Genomic DNA, 19,166 nt, shown 5'->3' with positions numbered 1-19,166 from the left:
AGAGGCAGAGCAGACAGGTTGGGGAGCCTTGGGGAACTGCAGAGCCCCTTGGAACCTCGCCGGGCCCAACCTTAGAGGTAGAGAAAGTCCTGCACTGAGAACTCCCAGAACGCCCAGAGGAGGGAATCGCCTGCCAGGAAAGCCAATTGCAGTGCCAGCGCCCCAGCTTCTTCCGTCTCTTTAGCACTTCAGGTCCCTTAGGGACCATTTAGGCCAACTTCCACCCATTACCAAAGGGCCTGCTGCTGCCCAGAGAAGGGGAGGCGCATTTCCAAGGTCACCCAGCCCACCAGCGACAGGAGCGAATTTGTAATTCAAAACTCTGGGCTCCCTGTCCAGAACTACTTTCACTTACCTTCTTCTCTGAAAAGATCTGTTTCGGTAGTTTGACCCTCACCCAAATTTCTCACCTTTCACAGAAATTGAGGAGATTTTCAAGGTTTGCAGAGGCCGCTTCAAACTTTTAGTGGTTTCGTTTTTGAAAAGTGTAGTTAATGAGAAAAAATTTTGACTTAGCCCAGACTGGAGGTCAAGGCTGAGGTCAAACTGAGAGGCCTGTACCAGCCTTGCAAACTACAGTGTCTAGGATGTGGCTGGAAGGAGGGGGCAGTCTGATCTAGGGTCTCTAACCAACCTGAGGGCATTATGTGGCATTAGTGGCTGCCAGAGCTAGGTGAGCTGAGGCAAGAAAGAATCCAATTCTACCATTAGCTCAAGAACATAAAGAAGGCTCAGCTCTAAAACTCTGAATGTCTAAAAGCAGGGAGGTGGGGGTTGGGTGTGGGATTGAAGAACAAAGCCTACCATTTGCATAGCAGGAAGAGTGTTCTCTGCTGTTCTACTGGGTCCTATCTGCCTTGAAAAGATCCAGCTGCTAAATTGGTAAGAGAAGGGCTGCTGTCTCTGTATATGTGTAACACAGGAATTGACATGGCTGCTAGAGTTGGGATCTGGCTCCAGCTCTGCCTCAGACTTGAAGTATGACTTTGGCCAGCTGGTTTTCCTCTCTGGGCCAGTCCATCACCCCATATCTAAAAGGAGGGAATAAGACTGTTCGAGATCCTTGATTTCTTCCAGCTCTTACAGTTCAACTCAATTCTTTCTATAATATTCCATGATGTTCTATGACCTTCCATAACATGCTATACATCTCCAACAAAAATCAGCAATTTGGATATCCGCCCTCCTTTTCTAGTCCCAGGTCTCAATAGATTTCAGGTAGTAAGGAACTGCCACTGGCTGGCTCATTGTATGACTTTGTTGGGTAAGTACCTTTTCTCCCCCAGTCTTATTTTTCCCATCTGCATGACTGGACTTTACTATTTCCCTGGAGCTGTGCTTTCCTGTTTTGCAAAGTCCTGATTCTCATTTGTTGGACATGGTTGGGAGGTGTCTTTTTTTAGGGCTCCTTCATAGGCTTCTCCTCTGCCTTGTAACTCTGGTTGCCTGCCACCTGTTTCAGATCTTGAGCACAGGGAAACCGAATCCAGTTCTACCACTAGCTAGGTCCAAGGCAGTCTCAGCTGTGGGAACAGGGAGAGAGGAAGTGTGCAAAGTAGTTAAGTGGTGGATTTGAAATAACCCTGAGATTGTGCTGCTCCTCTCACAGGAGCTAGTCTACCATGTCCTCTGCCCAGCTGCCAAACATTCTGCCACACAAGTCAGCTTTGGGACTGACAGATATTGAACACTGGGTTGGGCCCCAAAGAAATAGGACTTCAGGAAAATGAAAGTCTTTGATATGCTAAAGAGTTTTCTCAGCTGGGTGCCTTTCTTTTTGGTCCTGATATTTCTAAGTCTCAGGTGGAGATTGCCTAAGTGTACATTAAAGGGGGAAGGGATGTGGGAGGAGTGTGGCACAGCTACTTGTTTGTTTGGTCCACTCCTCCTCAAGGACAATGTAGGAAAAGACCAACTGTGGGCATAAACTTGTACCTCAAAATGCCTTCTTGAAGAGGAAGCCTTCCAGGTCCCCATTCCACATTCTGACTAACACATGATCAACTTGTTTGGCCACTATAGGGGCTGGTGGTGGGAGGCACAAATATTTTATTAAGTTTTGTCACCTATAAAATAGAGATAATCCCTCTGCTGCCCAGTGTCTTGTGGCTGCAGTGAAAAGAACATGAGAACAGATGTGCAAGCTGTTTGGAGGTAACTCCATGAACTCAAGTGATGGACTGGTCCACATGAGTACAATGGTCATTTCATTATTCACCAAAAGTACCATGGGCACCTCCTCTTAGCCAGGCCTGGTGCTTGGTATTGGGAGGAGGGGTACAGTGGTTACAATCTGCGAGAAGGGAGGTCTGAGGATGGAGTTGTGAGAGGAGCTGAAAACTAGACTAGAAGTCTGGCAAAGGTGATCTGAAGCATAGTGTGTGAAAGTTCTTCTCCTCAGGGTGAGGAAAGTATAAGAGAAAAGTTCCTGGAGGATGGCCTTAATGATTATGCCAAATCAGAGAAGTAGGGGAAGGATTCCTGCTCAATCCAAAGCCCATCAGTGTGAGAGTGTATGGAAGATATGGCAGATTGGGCAAGAGCTAGGATTCTGGACACCTGGGTTTGAGTATTTGTGTAAGGGGAGAGGAAGAGCTGGAAAATAGGTCTGAGGCCAAAGAGTAAAAGACCATGATTGTCCAGCTAAACTGAGGCTCAGGTGGCTAAGTTCATCCTTCCCAAGAAAGTAAGTGGTATAGTATATAGTGGCTTTGCTACCAGACTTCCTGGGCTGGGATGCCGGCCCCGCCACTTAGGAGTGGGGTGACCTGGATAGGTTATTTCACCTCTCTGATTCTGTTTTCTCGTCTGAAAAAAAAGGGAATAATAGTAGTATTTATGTCACAGGCTTGTGGTGAGAATTAAATGAACATTCCATGTGAGTGCTTAGCACAGAGCCTGATACATACAAAGCTTTCAATAAATGTTAGCCGCTGCCACTGCTGTTATTATTGTTGCTGTTCTCATGATCCAATGTATAGATCTTCAGAGTTACAGAACTCTAAATATGACTTTAACACCACTTTGTGTTATAAACGCATGTGAACCTGTGATTCCTTATAGACAGATTCCTTTTGATTGTGCAAAGCCAGACCGAAGTTTCCAGGGGAGAGAGTCTCTTTGTTTATCTTTGTATCCTCAGTACCCAACAGAGTTTAGCATAGACTTAGTGCCAAGCATGTTTGTTGAACATGGACAAATGAGATGTCTTCAAGTCTAAGATCAAGCTTAGTTACCAACATCCACCAGTGAAAAGTAATGTTGCCACCCTCTAATACCTCCTCTGTGTCAAGCCCTGTGTTTGGTGCCACACACATATTGATGAACTAGACACAGTTTCTGGCCTCGGAGCAATCGAGGCGGCATACAACCTATCAGACCAATGCCCTGCAGTTTCCAACTTAGGCAAGGCACTGGAGAGTTGTCAATTGAACTGAGGAATATAGGAATAGGATTAGGAAAATGTAATGATTTTGTTTAGAACATTCTGAGTTTGACAGTCTGAAATCCCACCTCCAGGCCTTCACACTTGCTGTTCTTTCTGCCTACAATGTTTACGTCCTCTGAATACAGACATAGTTTATAGCTCATTTCCTTCAGATGTCTACTCAAATGTCACCTGAGTTTAGTGAGACCTTCCCTGGACACTTGAAATGTAAAATAGCAATCCTCATCCCTATCCCATTTACTCTACATTCCCTTAATTTACTTTTTTTCCCCTCATCCATTGTATTACCATCTCCTGGCATATTCTTTTTTACTGTTATTTATTTATTTTATTGTAATTTTCAATTGTCTATTTTTCATCATGATAAAGAAGCTCCATGAGGGCTGACAATGAATAAAATACATAAGTAAAATATGTAGTATGTCAGATGGCAATAAATGGTATGGAGAAAAATAGAGCAAGGAAGAGGTACAGGGAGTATTGATGGAAGGGTGCTATTTTAAACAAGGCAGTTGGGGTAGGCCTCACTAAAAAGGTGACATCAAAGGGAAGATCTGAGGGAATTGAGGGAGTAAACCATGCAAATATTTGGAGAAAAAGCATTCCAAGCAAAAGGAACAGCGAGTACAAAGTCCCTGAGGTGAGAATATGCTGGAATGATAGAGGAACAACAAGGCAGCCAGTGTAGCTGGAGCAGAATGAGTATGGGGTAAAGTGGTAGAAGAGAGGGTCAGAGAGGACATGGAAAGATGATGGCGTATGGCTCTGTGAGTCATTTTAAAGACTTTAGGTTTTGCAGGATTTTGACCTGAGGAATGTTATGGTCTTAGTACAATGTCTAGGAAGCCGTAGTAGCAGTGAGACCTGGAAGGAAGCTCCCGTAGTGATCCAGGTGAGAGATGATGGTGGCACAGACCAGGGTAGAGGCAGTGGAGGAGGTGAGAAGTGGTTGAATTCTCGATATATTTGGCATCTAGAAGTGGTCAGACCTGGCGATGGCACCTTAGATGAAGACTATGAGAGGTGTAAGTAACAGGAGCCCACAAAAACCCTGAAAGGGAGGGATTAACAAAGGTGAGACCAGAGCCAGAAAAGCTGGTTCTGCCAGAAGCCATAGAAAATATGGGTTTTTGTGAAAGAGTATATGGGAAGTCACTGGTGATGTGCACAAGGCCAGTTGAAGCAGGAGTGAGGGTGTACACCAAACTGCAGTGGGGTGTCAAGAGAATGGTCTATGAGGAAAGAGAGAATGTCTGCAGGCTCCTTGTTCCAGAAGTTTGACTGCAAAGAGACAGTAGCTGGAGGAGGCCCTAGGGTTCAGGTTTGTTTTTATAAGATGGTAGGATGTGAGCTTGTTTATATTCTGAGGGGAAATATCAATCAAGTCGAAGATTCCAGAGACAGGGTTATTGATGGATGGGAGGCCCTGGATAGGGGTGGGGGATGGGATCCAGAACCCCTAGTGATGAATTAGCTTTGGCTGAGAAGAGGGACTGAGATAATAGGGAAGGATGGGTGGATGCAATGGAGTTTATTGTTATGGAAAGTTAAAGGTGTCACACCTAAAGACTTCTATTTGCTCTGGGACTTGGGAGGCAAAGTACCCAAAGTGAGAGGAAAAGCAGTAGTGATGGAGGTACAAGGAATCTTGCTAATATTGGACAGGATTTGAAATAGTTACTGCACAGAATGGGCAATTTGATAAATGCCTAACTATAATGTCGCCCAGGAATGTATGGTGATTCCATTCAGTTACTTGATATCCTTCCTGCTTCCTAGATATGCAACCTTGAGCAAGTTACTTAAACTCTGGTCTCAGTTGCCTCATCTATAAATGTATGAATGAGTAAAAGAAGGATATTGAATTAAATGAGGTAGTCCATGCTCAGTGATTACTGAGCACAATGTTGGCACATAGTAAATGTTCAATGCATATTAACTCTAGATTTCTATAATGATTAGTTATTTCAATTTATTCAGTGGTGTTTATTACCCCAGGTTTAGGAGAGGATGATGGTTTGATCCAAAGTTATTATGTTACTGGATGAGAGATTGAAGTAATCTAATGAATACAGGATCAAAGATGGACAGGGAAGGAAGTGAAGACAAGGTGTGGGGAGGCGGCAAATGGAAAGAAAGTAGAGGAATGCGTGGTGCCTGAAACACAGAGTCTGGCACAGAGTAGGTCTCAAGAAGTGTTTGTTGAGTGAAAGAATGGAGGATTCTGTAGGGTCAAACTATAGGGTTCCAGGAGTGTCACTTCTAGAAAAGTAGGCAGTGTGATTGAAAATGGGGACCTGCATTTCCAGGTGAGACCAAGGGTAGGTGGTAAAACAGAGGGTAGATTGTATTATGAGAGTTAAGGAGGTGAGGAAACTGCAAGTGAAGGTATTGAAAGAGTCACTGGACTGGACACTGCCATTAGTCCAGCCTCTACTTTTCTACTAGGAGAAGGTAGCTTACGATGAGAAGAGACTGGCAAAGTAGGAACTAGCAAGTAGGAACTAGCAAGTAGACTAATGTCTGGAAGCTAATATTTTCTGTGACTCTAGGTGGATAGAGGCCAGAAGGTACTAGGATGAAGTAGATGGTCATTCATCTTGCATCTTGGTCAGAAAAATGGCTTGAACATGAAAGGACAAGGTTCCTTTGAGCTAAGAAAAGAAGGAAGCTCCTGTAGAGTTTTTCTGAAATAACCAGGAAAAAAGTAGGGAAAAGGAGAAGAGCACTCTCGTATGCCCAGCTCCTCTCTCTGGACTTACCCCAGCTGCTTTAGCCTATCCACAGTGCTTGGGGCTGCCACTTTCCCCTGACTTGCCATATCATTGATTACTGTCAGCTCTATTGTGGGGGCCAGGGTTAAGGCATCTGACAGCTAATGGGCTGCTACCCCACTCAGCAAGAGAGAGGCCTGCACACACTATCCAGGCCTGTGAAAAGAAGTCAAGGTTTGTCCCTCTCCCTTCCCTAGTGCTCCCATTTACGCATGAGAGAGAACATGGCGTCCTGAACAACACGGAGTCCTATGTGTTCTAGTCCTGGCTCTACCTTTCCTTCTCTGGGCCTTAGTTTCCACATCTGTATAAAACCTGTCCTGCCTTCCTCGCAAAGTTTTTCTAGAAGCAGATGAAATGATGGGTGCACAAAAAGTTTGTAAGCAGTCAAATGCTCTGTGCCTGCAAGAGAGTGGTTAAATTAATGTTGCCAAAATAAACCCATGTGTATATAGTCAATCAATTTATGACAAAGGAGCCAAGATACACGATGGACACTCTCTTCAATAAATGGTGTTGGGAAAACTGGACAGCCACATGCAAAAGAATGAAACTGGATCACTATCTTATGCATACACAAAAATTAACCAAAAATGAATTAAAGACTTGAATGTAAGAGCTGAAACCATAAAACTCTTAGAAGAAAACATAGGCAATAAGCTCCTTCACATTCATCTCGGTGACGATATTTTGAATTTGACACCAAAAGCAAAAACAACAGAAGAAAAAATAAACAAATGGGACAACATCAAACTAAAAAGCTTGTGCACAGCAAACGAAACATACGAAATGGGAGAAAATATTTGCAAATTATATATCTGATAAAGGGGTTAATATTCAAAATATATAAAGAACTTATACAACTCAATAGCAAAATAAATTCTGATTAAAATGTGGGCAGAGGATCTGAATAGACATTTTTTCAAAGAATTCAAATAGATGGCCAACAGGTACATGAAAAGGTGCTCAACATCACTAATCATGAGGGAAATGCAAGTCAAAACCATGATGAGATATCATCTCACATCTGTTAAAACAGCTATTATCAAAAAAGACAGGAAATAACAAGTGTTGGTGAGGATATGAAGAAAAGAGAACCCTTGTGCACTATTAGCGGGAATGTAAATTGATGAGGCTACTATGAAAAACAGTATGGAGGTTCTTCAAAAAGTTAAAAATAATACTGCCATATGATCCAGCAATTCCACTTCTGGGATGAAAAGGCAAACACTAACTCGAAGAAAATGAAAACATAACTTGAAAAGGTATATGCAACTTAATTTTCATTGCAGCATTATTTATAATGACCAAGATATAGAAGCAACCTAAGTGCCTATCCATGGATAAATTGACAAAGAAAATGTGGTGTATGTATACAATGAAATATTATTCGGCAATAAAAAATGAAATCTTGCTATTTTCAACAACATGGATGGACCTTAAGGGTGTTATGCTGAGTGAAATAAGTCAAACAGAGAAAGACAAATAATGCATAATCTCACTTACATGTGCAATCTAAAATTTTTAAGAAATGACCTTATAGGTACAGAGAACAGATTGGCAGTTGCCAGAGGTGGGGTTGGAGGTGGGTGAAATGGTTGAAGGGGGTCAAAAGGTACAAACTTATAGCTATAAAATAAGTCGTGAAGATGTAATTTATAGCATGGAAACTATAGTTAATAATAATGTATTGCATATTTGAAAGTTGCTAAGAGTGTAGATTTTTAAAGCTCTCATCATAAAAAAAATAATTATGTTTGGTGACAGATGTTAACCAGACTTATCATGATGATCATTTAACAATATATATCAAATCAAATCAAAATATTAAATCATTATGCTATATACCTGAAACTAATATAATGTCCTATGTCAAATACATTTCAGTAAAAAATGTAACACTGACAGATTTGCCCTGGGAAATTAGAAAACATGTTCTTTGTACATTCAGCAAGTTCCTATAACTGTGTATGCCCTATTCTAAGAACTGAAATCTTCAAGTCCAAAAGACCAGGGTATCCAGGGCCCACTCCAGTCTAGTCCCAAGCCTAGTTATTCTTAAAATACATTGGACTCTAACCAAACTTTACTGGTTATCCAAACTGCCCTGCTTTTTTTTCACTTTTATGTCTTTGCTCACTGAGTTCCCTCCACTAATATTTTTTTCTTTCCTCTGGCCTGATTAAAACCCTTTCCACCATTTAAGAACAAGATCAAATAACACCGCTTATATTAGACTTTCCCTCAAGGTAGCAGCTGAACAGGATCTCTCTAGTTTCCGAGGCTCAATAGGCTCTTTCAAACTTTGGACCTAGTCTTTGGGGGCCACCTTTCTGAATAAAGGAAAATAGTTTTCCCACTGCAGGAGAGAATGCCAACTGATCAGTGGCACGTGAAGGGCAGAGCCAGGCCCAGGCTCATGGCAATGCCAGGAAGTAAGAGAGGGAGGAAGGGAATAAGGAAGGAAAGAAAGGGAGGCCAGGATAAGACAGGGAGAGAGGGAGACAAGGAGGGAGGGAAGGGACCTGGTTCACCTGAAAAAGTTAAGATTTGGCTTTCTTGGAAGCTGGGTGCTATAGTGGGTAGTGGAATGGGAGAGACTAGGTTATCCTCTGGGGGGACCGATGCCAAGAAGAGATTAAAAGCCAACGGAGAGATTTCACTCAAGGAACAGTGACATTACCTCTGCCTCCTCCTCACATTTCCTAAAGAAGGTTGTCTCTGAAGATTCACCATCAGAATTGGACATGATCCATTCATACCCCTGGTCTATTGTCTGGATGGGAATGGTTAGCCTGGGGAGGGGAAGGGCCTAAGGCACTAGGCCATGAAATTGTCTCTGCTCATCAGCAGCACAGACAACTGGAAATATAACAGCCAAAAACATAGGCACTTAAATTTGTTAGAGTCTCAGTCAACTTATCTGGGAAATGAGGCTGAGTTTTAGCCTTTCCTCTCTGCCTAGAATTTGGTATAATCCTACATCCTCCTCAAGTACAAGTACTTTAAAATTACCAGAATATCCACATGCTTTCATAGGTTAACCAGAGAATCTGTGTCCCAAATGCCACAGGGAGGCCACCCTTGCCAGGCCCCATTTGAAGGGGGCACTTTCTCAGGGGCCTACAATAGATGGAGTTGCTAAGGATCACTCCTAATTCTCAAGGGCCCAAAGAGAATGGGGGGGGGCAGAGCCATGGGAACTCACTCCTAAGAAGAGAGCTAGGTCTGTCTGCCCTGAAGCCCACTGTCTATGCTTAATGGCTCAGTCCTTCAGTTCTCTAGCTCCTTAGAGTAAACAGTTGCTTTGCTCTCTAAAATGCAGAAAAATGAGTCTGGAAGCTGAGTGGAGTAGGGCCATGGAGATAGATATCCAGTTCTCTCACGTTTTTCCTAAAGTCTCTAAGGCACTAGAAGCTAGGGAGAGTGGGAGAGGTGAGAGTTGGGAGAGAAAAGTCAGTTCAAGACCCTATTCCCTGCCTCCCTTTCCCCATAATAAGAAGTCATGATGTAGGAGGGCTGTCAAGGCAGCTCCCAGGAAGAGTCCTAAATAAAGTGCTTTCCAGGTACAGATTATCTTGGCTCTTCTCCTCCATCCCTTTATCATGTGTCAATGCTTTTCCACATGCCCATCCAGGTGTTATACAGGAGAAATGCAAAAAGGCACTTTGCAAGGATAAAGATTTAGCAAAATGAGGGTGCCTGGATCTGAATTTGGGTGGTTATCTGTGCTGGTCCTGTTTTCCAACTTCCCCTGCTCTTCTCCATATCATAAAGGACTGACTACTGTAGGCTGCATTTCCCAGGATCCTTCATCAATCATCATTTGACTGGGTTTAACCAATGGAAGGAATTGATGGGAGGGTAGGAAAAATGGAGAAGAATGCATATTTAGCCTCTGCCTTTTGTGCTTCTGGTACTATCTCTGCTATGTATATTCTGTGAATCCCACTGTCCATATACTTCCAATTCTGCTGTTTGATTCCAGCTTCTGACTCAGATCACACCATCTCCTCCCACTGTTTCTTCATTCCTCATGTTCCCCTATTCTGCCTTATATTGCAAGGGGACTACCCCCTGTAGGCTGTTTCCCAGTCTCCCGTATTAGTTGACTTTTAGTTTCCCCCAATGAGAGACATTTGAGGCAGATTGAAGGGCAAGAATGAAGGAAAGGAGAGGGTAATTTTCCTTTCCTGTGGTTTGGGCAGTGTCTCTCTTCTGGATAAGCCTGTGATTCCACTTTCCATCAGGCGACTTCTGTCTCTGGATTCTAGACATACTTACTTACTGCTTCAGCCTAGGTGTGGTCTTGGCCTCTTGATGCCACTAATCTGTCAATTAATTTCCTTGCTTGGATTCTATGGCTATCACCTATGTAACCAATTTCTTTTATGCATTAAATTCTGTAATATTTGGTAGTTTGTTTTCCAAGTTTGATCTTGATTATAAACTGGACTGGTGGTAATGCAGCCTATGATTCAAGGTGAATAAGTGGGAGGCTTCTTGATCACTTGACTCAATAGGGAATTTGATGACAGCCCCTGAAAATGTGCCTTGCAGCAGCCTGAGAAATAGAGGGTGGTACAGGGCTGAGCAAGTCGATGCTATCCTTCTACTCACTTGAATTCTTCAGGACCTTGCTTTTAAAACAATACAGTTTCAAATTCTCTTGAGGATTTTGGTGGAGAGGTATGGGCCATTGGGTTAGTTTTCTCTTTTTCTCTTCAGTGGTCAAGAATCCTTATCTTGTCAAATGCTAGACCATTACCCATGGCCAACCAGAGCCCTCCCCCGAGTAACTCCTCTATACACACACACCAGACATAGCAGCCACCAGGATTTATTTTGCTGATGATTTTATTGTGGAGGATAATACAGGAGAGCAGCTCCAAATGAGTGGGTAGAGCTATAGTGCCCTCCAAGCTACCTGGGTCCCCAGGAAGTTTTTGAAGGCATTGCGAGTTTCAACTGAAAGATTACAGTTGGTGTTTGAGGTAGCTAATCAACACAGGGGGAATATCCAGATGGTCAATGGCTTGTGGTTGGCTGGCCTGGTGCAGGGCTCTGCGGATAACTAAACGGGCCTGCGATAGTAGTGACCGTGGAGTGGCTATAGCAAGAAAAAGAGGTCATGAGAAGAAATCCTCAGGGTAATTTTCCCACCCAAGGCTGCATCCACTCTGCCCTGGCTACTGCAGCCCTAAATGCTCTCTCCCTTCTAAAACATGTCCCCTACTGTCCCCTCCATGCATGGTACCAATGGGGATGTACTGAGGTCTAGGGAGGGCATGTTCAAAGTCACAAAGCAGTCATGGCAGAGCCAGAATAAGATATTGGGCTAGTGCTATCCCCCCACCTCATCTGAGTGATTCCACTCCTAACCTCTTCTCCACTGGTGCCCAGGAGAGAGAGAAAGATAGTGTTTTCTCCAATTCATCCCTGAAAGATTGGCTTAGGGGTTGATTTGGGGCCCTAGGACTTCCACACAAGGAAGCCTATAAGACTAGCCTGCTTGACACTCACCTCGGGCTTGTAGCAGCAATGCAGTGCCTTTATCATCTTGTGAGTTCAGGTCGAGGGGGAGAGATGGAAGGTAGATGTTAGCACCAAAATCAATTAACAGCTGGATGTACTCTGGATCACAATTATGGTGGAGGCAGATTTCAAGGAGGGTGCGGGGCCGTGGGACACGAGCTAATAGGCGTTGGTCAGTGCAGTTGTAGTTGGGGTCTGCCCCATGGATCAAAAGCAGGCGGAAACAGTCAAGGTGCCCATAGACTGCAGCCAAATAAAGGGGGCCAGAACATGAAGCTATGTTCGATGCCCAGACAGGTAGTTTAGCTTTGACGTTTGCATCTGCACCATGACCTAGGAGCTCCTGCAAGATGGCAACAGCACCATCACGTGCAGCTGTGAGCACAGGAGAGCAATTGTTGTAGATGCTACCACCAGGACATGCACCAGCTTCCAAAAGCACACGCACACAATCAAGATGGCCATGGCTAACAGCAGTAAAAAGTGGTGTCTGTGCCTTGACATCTAAGCTATCAACGTCAGCACCATGTGCCAACAGGACCTGCAAACAACTAAGGTGGCCATAAGAAGCAGCCAAGCGCAAGGGTGTCCCAGGAACACCCCAGCCACTCCTGCTGTTGATGAAACGTTTGTAACGTTCCTGGCACAAAAGCTGGTCCAAAGCATACGAGTCATTGTTGTACACTGCTTGATTGAGAGCCTGCTTCTCCCCTGTGTCGGTGTCCTCCTCCTCTTTGTCGGGCTGCAGGAGGGAGAAGATCTTAGTAATGTCCATGAGGTTCATGTTGGCTGATTGGAGCAGAGATATTCTCATTATGAGGAGGATCTTCCAGATCTGTGGGTGACAAACACAGAAAAGAGACTGAGGGCCACTATTAAAAGCCTGGATGCCAGTCTTTGCCCCCCAGCTTTCACCATCAGGCTCTTCACTCATGGGTCCCCTCCTTATAACTTCTACTCCTTCTTAGGCCCCAGAGATGGTTGCCAAAACAGATTAGTGTCCTTGCTTTTGTTGTTCTGCCCACCCTTCAAACTCCTGCTTCTGGGAAGCCCTCCCTAATCTCTTCCTCCCCCTGTTCAGGGATTCCAAAGGATCACAACTAGACTTTGGCTATGAACTTTCACACCACATTTCCACTTATCTGTGCTTCATTAGTGTGTAAACGCCAGGATGAAGACTCCTTTATTCATCTTGTATTCCACCACTACCAGTAGGACCTAAATCATGGCTGGGGCTTTGGTATATGCATCTTCCTTAGTTCACAATGTGTGAACAAATGAGGTAGCTCTGGTCCGGTAGTTGTTAGGTCAACAGAATGGTGCTTTGTGATGTCGAACTTTCATTCCTGAGCATTCTGACATCAATTCCACCTCCAAGCCTTTTAGATGAAGTTAACCTCTTTACAGCCCTTCATATGTGACCTCCCTCAGACTTATGTCCCATGTTTCAGGCAACAAAATTGATTAAGAAATGGATCTTGAATGACATTTATTGATCAAATAAAGAGGTGGCATCACAAAGAACATACTTCAAGTAAAATGAATTCAAAGAGAAGAAATAGTTTAGGTTTCTAGGACAAGTCCTCCTTTCTGGTGACAACTAGTTTCTGCCCCAGGAACACTTTAGTCCAGGAGTCTCTTTGACTGCCAGCACCTCCTTGGAACCTATGGCTTCCCTATCCCTCTGGATTAAGCCTTTTCTCAATCCTCTCTGCCCCACCCAGCCTGGAGTCTTGTCTCCAACCACACTTATTACTCCTCATTATCCCCAGACCCTATGAAATCACCCATGGCCCAATGACTAATTCAACCTCTTCCTTTGAATTTAATAGTCCTGTTTCTAGTGTGCCAAAGTCAAAGTTACTCACGGAAGTTTGTAATGTCATCAAAGTAAACTGGTAGATTGTTCGAAGCTCAATCTCCCTACCCTCCCATACCCTGCAGCCATGGTCTCAGGGCCGCAAACCTCCTTTTATTCTCTTTTCACCTCCACCCCTCTTTGTTAGCCTGGGACCTCAGGTATACACCTCATAGAAAAAATTGTGATGTGGGTGGGTGGGGTCTCCCTCAAAATTAGACCCCTTCCCACCCACAAGCATCAACTCAATATGTGGTTTTACTATTTATTCATTTTGGAGGGAAATTGTAAGAAGAGGATTTTAGGAATTAGGCAGACCAAGTTGGCAACTTTAGCACTTCCACTTCCTAGCTGAGTAACCTTGGGCAAGACTTCCCTTCTTTGGGACTCAGTTTCCTTATCTATAAGACAGAAGTGATAGTCTCTGTATTATAGGTATGTTAAGAGGTAGAGAGCTACTGTATATTAGATCTTTAAAGTTAAGCTTCCTCTTTCTACACCTTCAACCTCCTCGTTGGCTCCTCCCCTCAGCCATCATAGGAAACAAAAAAAAACACTTCTATGATCTTTTGTCTGACTCTAGCCACCTTTCTCTTCATCTCTTGCTTCTTCATTAAACATATCCAGAGTTGTCTACTGTCTACTTTCCCACATCTCATTCAGTTCTCTGGTTTTTTCTTTCTTTCCGAGTATAGCCTAGATGCCTTAGCCTGACTCAGAGGTCCTTCATGAGTAAATCTTCACCAACATCTCCAGCCGTACATCGTATTAATCCTCTACTTATACTCCAATATCCAGCAATGAGAAAAGAAAAATGGTGACTCCCCATATATATCATGCTTTCTTCTATCACATGCAGTTTCTTCTGATAGATTAGTTCTTCCAGAGTCTGTGCTTTTATAGCACTATAGAAGTCATCATACTATTGTAACTCTTTCTATATGGATCTCTTTTGCTCCCACTGCAGATTGAGAGGCTATAAAATGTAGTGGTAAAACATGGTATGGCATTCTACTTCAGGCCCAAAGGAAAGCAGGAACTTTTTCCTAGGGTCATATGACCAATATTGTCAGTTGCTTCATTAGGAAGAACCAAAAACACACCTATAACCTTGTAATTTTCAAAGCTATTTCACCATAGTGGAAGAGGTGATACTGTATTACCCCGTTTTGTGGATAGAGGAAACTGAGGCCTGAGAGGGTAAGGGATTTGTGAGATGCCTTACATCAAGGCAATAACAGCCAGAAATAGAATTTGAGTTTCTCTACTACCCATCCTGTTTTTCTTTTGTAACCTTAAAAATGAACACATGACTCTCCCCCTTGCCTCAAGAAGAGTTACATTGTAGCTCTCAGATTCCTCAGTTTTGAGGCTGTGCTGAATTCCAGAGACTTCAGTCATGGAAGGTTTTTTTTTTTTAACAAATAATTTCTTCTGACAACCAGAAAGATTTCCCTTCTTATTGTTTTATTTTGGGGAGTTGTGTCCAGGAAGATAAAGAAGGCAGGGAGTGTGGAGGAAAACGCTGAAACTCTCACCAAGGTCTTACCATAAGCCCACAAGGCAAATCTAAATGAGCTTCCAGAAGGAAATCAACCCATGGCCCCCAGCTAGCTTGGGCACTTAAGTGGATTGTTCCTTATTGTTAAGGAAAGAAAATCTAACCACTCTATTTGTCTAACTTCACCTTGTTATGGCTTATTAATCAAAGAGTTATTATGTGACCATTCTGTGCAAGGATCCGTTCCCGATCCCCAAAGTACAGGGGTTTTAAACCTTTTTTGTGTATGACATTGGCCCCTGTGGCAATCTGGTTAAATATCTGATCTCTTCTCAGAATGCTTTTAACACATAAAATAATACATAGGATTACGGGAAACAAATTATATTGAAATACAGCTATCAAAATATTTAAAAAGCTGCATGAGATAGTAATAAATGTTTGTTATTAACACATTAATGACAAGATCTACCAATATTTTTTTATGTGATGATGAACATAAATAATAACTCCAGATCTCTTCCAGGACTGTAATATGGTATGAAATGTCTGTCATTTCTTCTGATCACCAAGTTACAAGAACTAGTAACGCTACTGCCATTTGCTGCCTACATTCATCCTTGAAGGAAATGATAAATTTCTAGTTAGAGATTAGGAGGATAAAAGGTAATTATTTGCACCATCTGTGTTTTTGGACCCCTCGAATTCTATCTAAGGCCCTCTTGAGGGTCTACGAATCCAGGTTAAGAGCTCCTATGGGAGAGTGGCTGGTTTCTGTGGACACTAGAACAGTCCTCCAGGCCTTAGTAAACTATTTTTAAGCCTCGCCTTCCTCCCCCACCCTGAGAGGCTCTGTCTGCCCTTCTTCCTTTGAGCCCATCCTGCTGCACCCAAACACACAGATTCACGAATACCACACAAGGACACAAAGACAACGTTCACACTCCCTGTATTGTACAAGGGCAATTTCCCTCAAGAAGTAGGTCTGTTTGGACCCAAAAGCCTTGGCAGACACACCGTCTTGGAACAGACACAGTAGGAAGACATCACCATATCCCTCTTTCCCTCTGCGGGAGATTTCCTTACAGGCTTCTCAAGTGCCCTCAGAAACCAGACCCAGTGGGAAAAACCTATAAAGGGTGGTAGCCACAGATCCATGGGCCTGCAGTCCTAAGATTCACTCCTCCCTAGCAATGTCATGCAGTTCTACATTCTAGGTACTCACCGGGCTTCTGCCTGAAGCCAGCACTACTCAGGGTCATCACTGCTACTGCTCCTTTGTGAAGCACTGGGCCTTGGCGGCCTCTTCTTGGGGAGCCCCTACTGCCCCAAGTTAGCAGGCAGGACACTCAGTTCCCACTGTTAGCAACACCACATAAAGGCTAGGCATCAGCCCCTGGACTGACTAAGTCCAGGGGGCTAATTTTAGGCTACCCTCCACCCCCCTTCCCAGGGCCGTGTTATCTTACTAGTGCCATTCTGGGAACGATCTCAGCCAGAGGAGAGGGGCCATCTGTGGGGAAGTCATGGAAGGACTGACTGACAGATAGACAGGTGCCTGGTCAGGCCAGGGCTCAGGCTTCTAGTGCGTCCCCGTATACCCCTCCCCACCATTGAAATGGACCACATGGCTAGACCCCTGAGCTTCTTTCCTCTTGGCAACCCCTTACTCTGGGCAGAGGCCTCATTTTTTTCTCTCCTTAACTTAGCCTCTCTGGATTTCCTTTTCCATTCTTGAAGGTCCATTGACACATAACGCTCCCCTCCTCCAACCCCTACCTCCATACTCTAATATTATTAATCAGTAAAAGACTTTAAGAAGGCCCTGATCACTTATAAAGGGCCTCTCATTCCACTAACCTTCCAGTCTCAGTCTGAAGAAAATACCTATAGCCTCCCCACTCTTCTCATATCTAAGGCATCAGATGAATATGTCCAGCACTGGAAATTTTGTCAAAAAATTAACTCTTAATGGTGTCATTTTATATCTCTGATTGCCTTTAACTGAAGGAAATGGTAAGGAGATACCTTTAGATGTCACCCAAAAAGAAACTGGGAGACAGTTCCCTCTTTCCTCTGTGAGGAAATGCCGGGCTCTCATTTAGTATGCAAACTACACCACGAATAATCTGATCATGCTGAGAAACTCTATAGAGAAACTATCAAGGTTATAGATATAGGAAGAACACAAAGAAAAGTAAGATTTGGAGTCCCAGAAAGAGCTTGTAGTTTATTAGGAAAAACAGACATGGAAAACATATGTTTCACATAATGTCATAACTAAAAGCTTTTTATGGTTACCCTGTGTCCATGCCAATCTTCCAAATTGATCCAGAGGGTTATTGCAAGGTTCTGTGTCCCTACATGCCACCCAAAACAATAGTATCTTGACTTTTCCTGCAAAAATATTCTAGTCTATGCAGAACACTGGTTGTAAGATTTCAGAGTCCTTCTCTTTGTCCCTTCTAATCACTAAGGAAGAGAAGTTTCCAATCATGAAAAAAATGAAAACCCAGTGAGAGACCAGTGTGATAAATCACTAGCAGCCCTGTTTTACATGATTACTTTGGTGTTAGAATCTATGCATCGAAAGGGAATTTCCACAGTCTGAGAGATGTTCAATGACTTCTGTTCAAATGATCCCAATAATAGGGTGTTCTCTACATCCAGAAGCAGCACATCTCATTACTGGGCAGCTCAGTTAGTCCTTTTTCTGTGAAGCCTGTATCTGCATCTATAAAGCACCCCTGAGGTTAAATGCTGATCTTATTGTCAATCATCCTTAGGACCTCAGGAAACAGGTCACTTTTGGCCCCAAAACATCCCTGTAGGGGTCTGAACTCAGGTATTCTATCCTTCATGTCATCTCAGGAGAAACAGCCTGGCTCCTTCAACTTTTTTTTTCAAGCTGGTTTCTGTTCAATCTATTCCCCAGTCTTGTTGACCATACACATGAAATGGTCATGTATCCTGCTTACACATTGACAGCACCAGGGAGTGCACAGGTCAGATGACTCCTTCAGAAAATGTCAGAGTGTTCTGATGTTATTAGTGAACCTGAAGACAAGAAACATCAAAAAGCATATCTGCTTCAGCTTAGTTTGAGCCAAAGGCCCATAGCTGCTCATTATCTGAAGCTTCTTGTAAACCCAATTAGCAGCCAATAAAGAAGCTATTATGATGTTAAAGATGACAGAGTAGGGCATGATTCTTGGGGGGAAAAAGATTAGTAAGTTTTTAAATAGCAATTTTTATTGAAAAAATTATATATTCACATGCAGTGTAAAAACAATAGAGAGATTCCTTGTACACTTTACCATTTCCCCCAATGGTAATTGATATTGAGACAATCCATCTATCTCAGATTTTCCAAGGTTTATTTGTAGTGATTTGTGTTTTTATTTTATTTCTATACAATTTAATCACATGTGCAGGTTTTTGAGTCCACTACCACAGACAATATACATAGTTCTATCACAATAAAGATACCTCATTTTGCCTTTTTACAGCCAGATCCACTTCCTTACTACTCCTCCCACCTTAGTCTCTAACCCCTGGCAACCTCTAATAGGTTCTCCATTTCTATAATTTTGCCATTTTAAAATTATATGAATGAAACCATACCTTTGGAATTAGCTTTTTTTTTCATCCAGCATGCTCTTGAGAGTCATCCAAGTTGTTGCGTGTATTGCGTTTGTTTATTTTTGTTACTGAGTGGGATTCTGTGGTATGTGTGTACTGTAATTTGTTTAACTATTGATCTGCTGAAGAACATCTAAGTTGTATGTGTTTGACTATTAAGAATAAAGTTTCTATGAACATCTGTATACAGGTCTTTATCATTGTAGTTACAGTATAGACCTTATTATTGGGTAGAGTGATTACTTCTACTTTACTATTTTGTATCAAGATTGTTTTAGTTATACTATGGTCTGTGCCTTTTGCATACAGTTTAGAATAAGCTTATTTATATCTATAAAAGAACTTTTGCTGAGACTTGGGGAGGAACTGTATTTAATCTATATATCAGTTTTGGGAGAAATGACTACT

At 42.9% G+C, this 19,166-nt stretch overlaps 1 protein-coding gene across 1 annotated transcript; it reads right to left on the bottom strand.

The window, feature by feature from the left end:
- Positions 1-11,062: 11,062 nt before the first annotated feature.
- Positions 11,063-16,484, bottom strand: ASB12 (ankyrin repeat and SOCS box containing 12). The gene is made up of 3 exons (XM_016123393.2): positions 16,342-16,484; positions 11,746-12,592; positions 11,063-11,332 (listed from the first exon to the last, which is right to left on the bottom strand). Exons 2-3 carry the CDS (start codon positions 12,569-12,571, stop codon positions 11,199-11,201), a joined length of 960 nt encoding a protein of 319 aa, XP_015978879.1. The 5' UTR covers positions 12,572-12,592; positions 16,342-16,484; the 3' UTR covers positions 11,063-11,198.
- Between the last annotated feature and the right edge of the window lie 2,682 nt (positions 16,485-19,166).

Source organism: Rousettus aegyptiacus, unplaced genomic scaffold, assembly GCF_014176215.1.
Source record: "Rousettus aegyptiacus isolate mRouAeg1 unplaced genomic scaffold, mRouAeg1.p scaffold_m13_p_9, whole genome shotgun sequence".
Taxonomy (NCBI): domain Eukaryota; kingdom Metazoa; phylum Chordata; class Mammalia; order Chiroptera; family Pteropodidae; genus Rousettus; species Rousettus aegyptiacus.
Note: the sequence above shows the minus strand (reverse complement) of the source record. Positions and strands in the feature narration are given on the sequence as shown.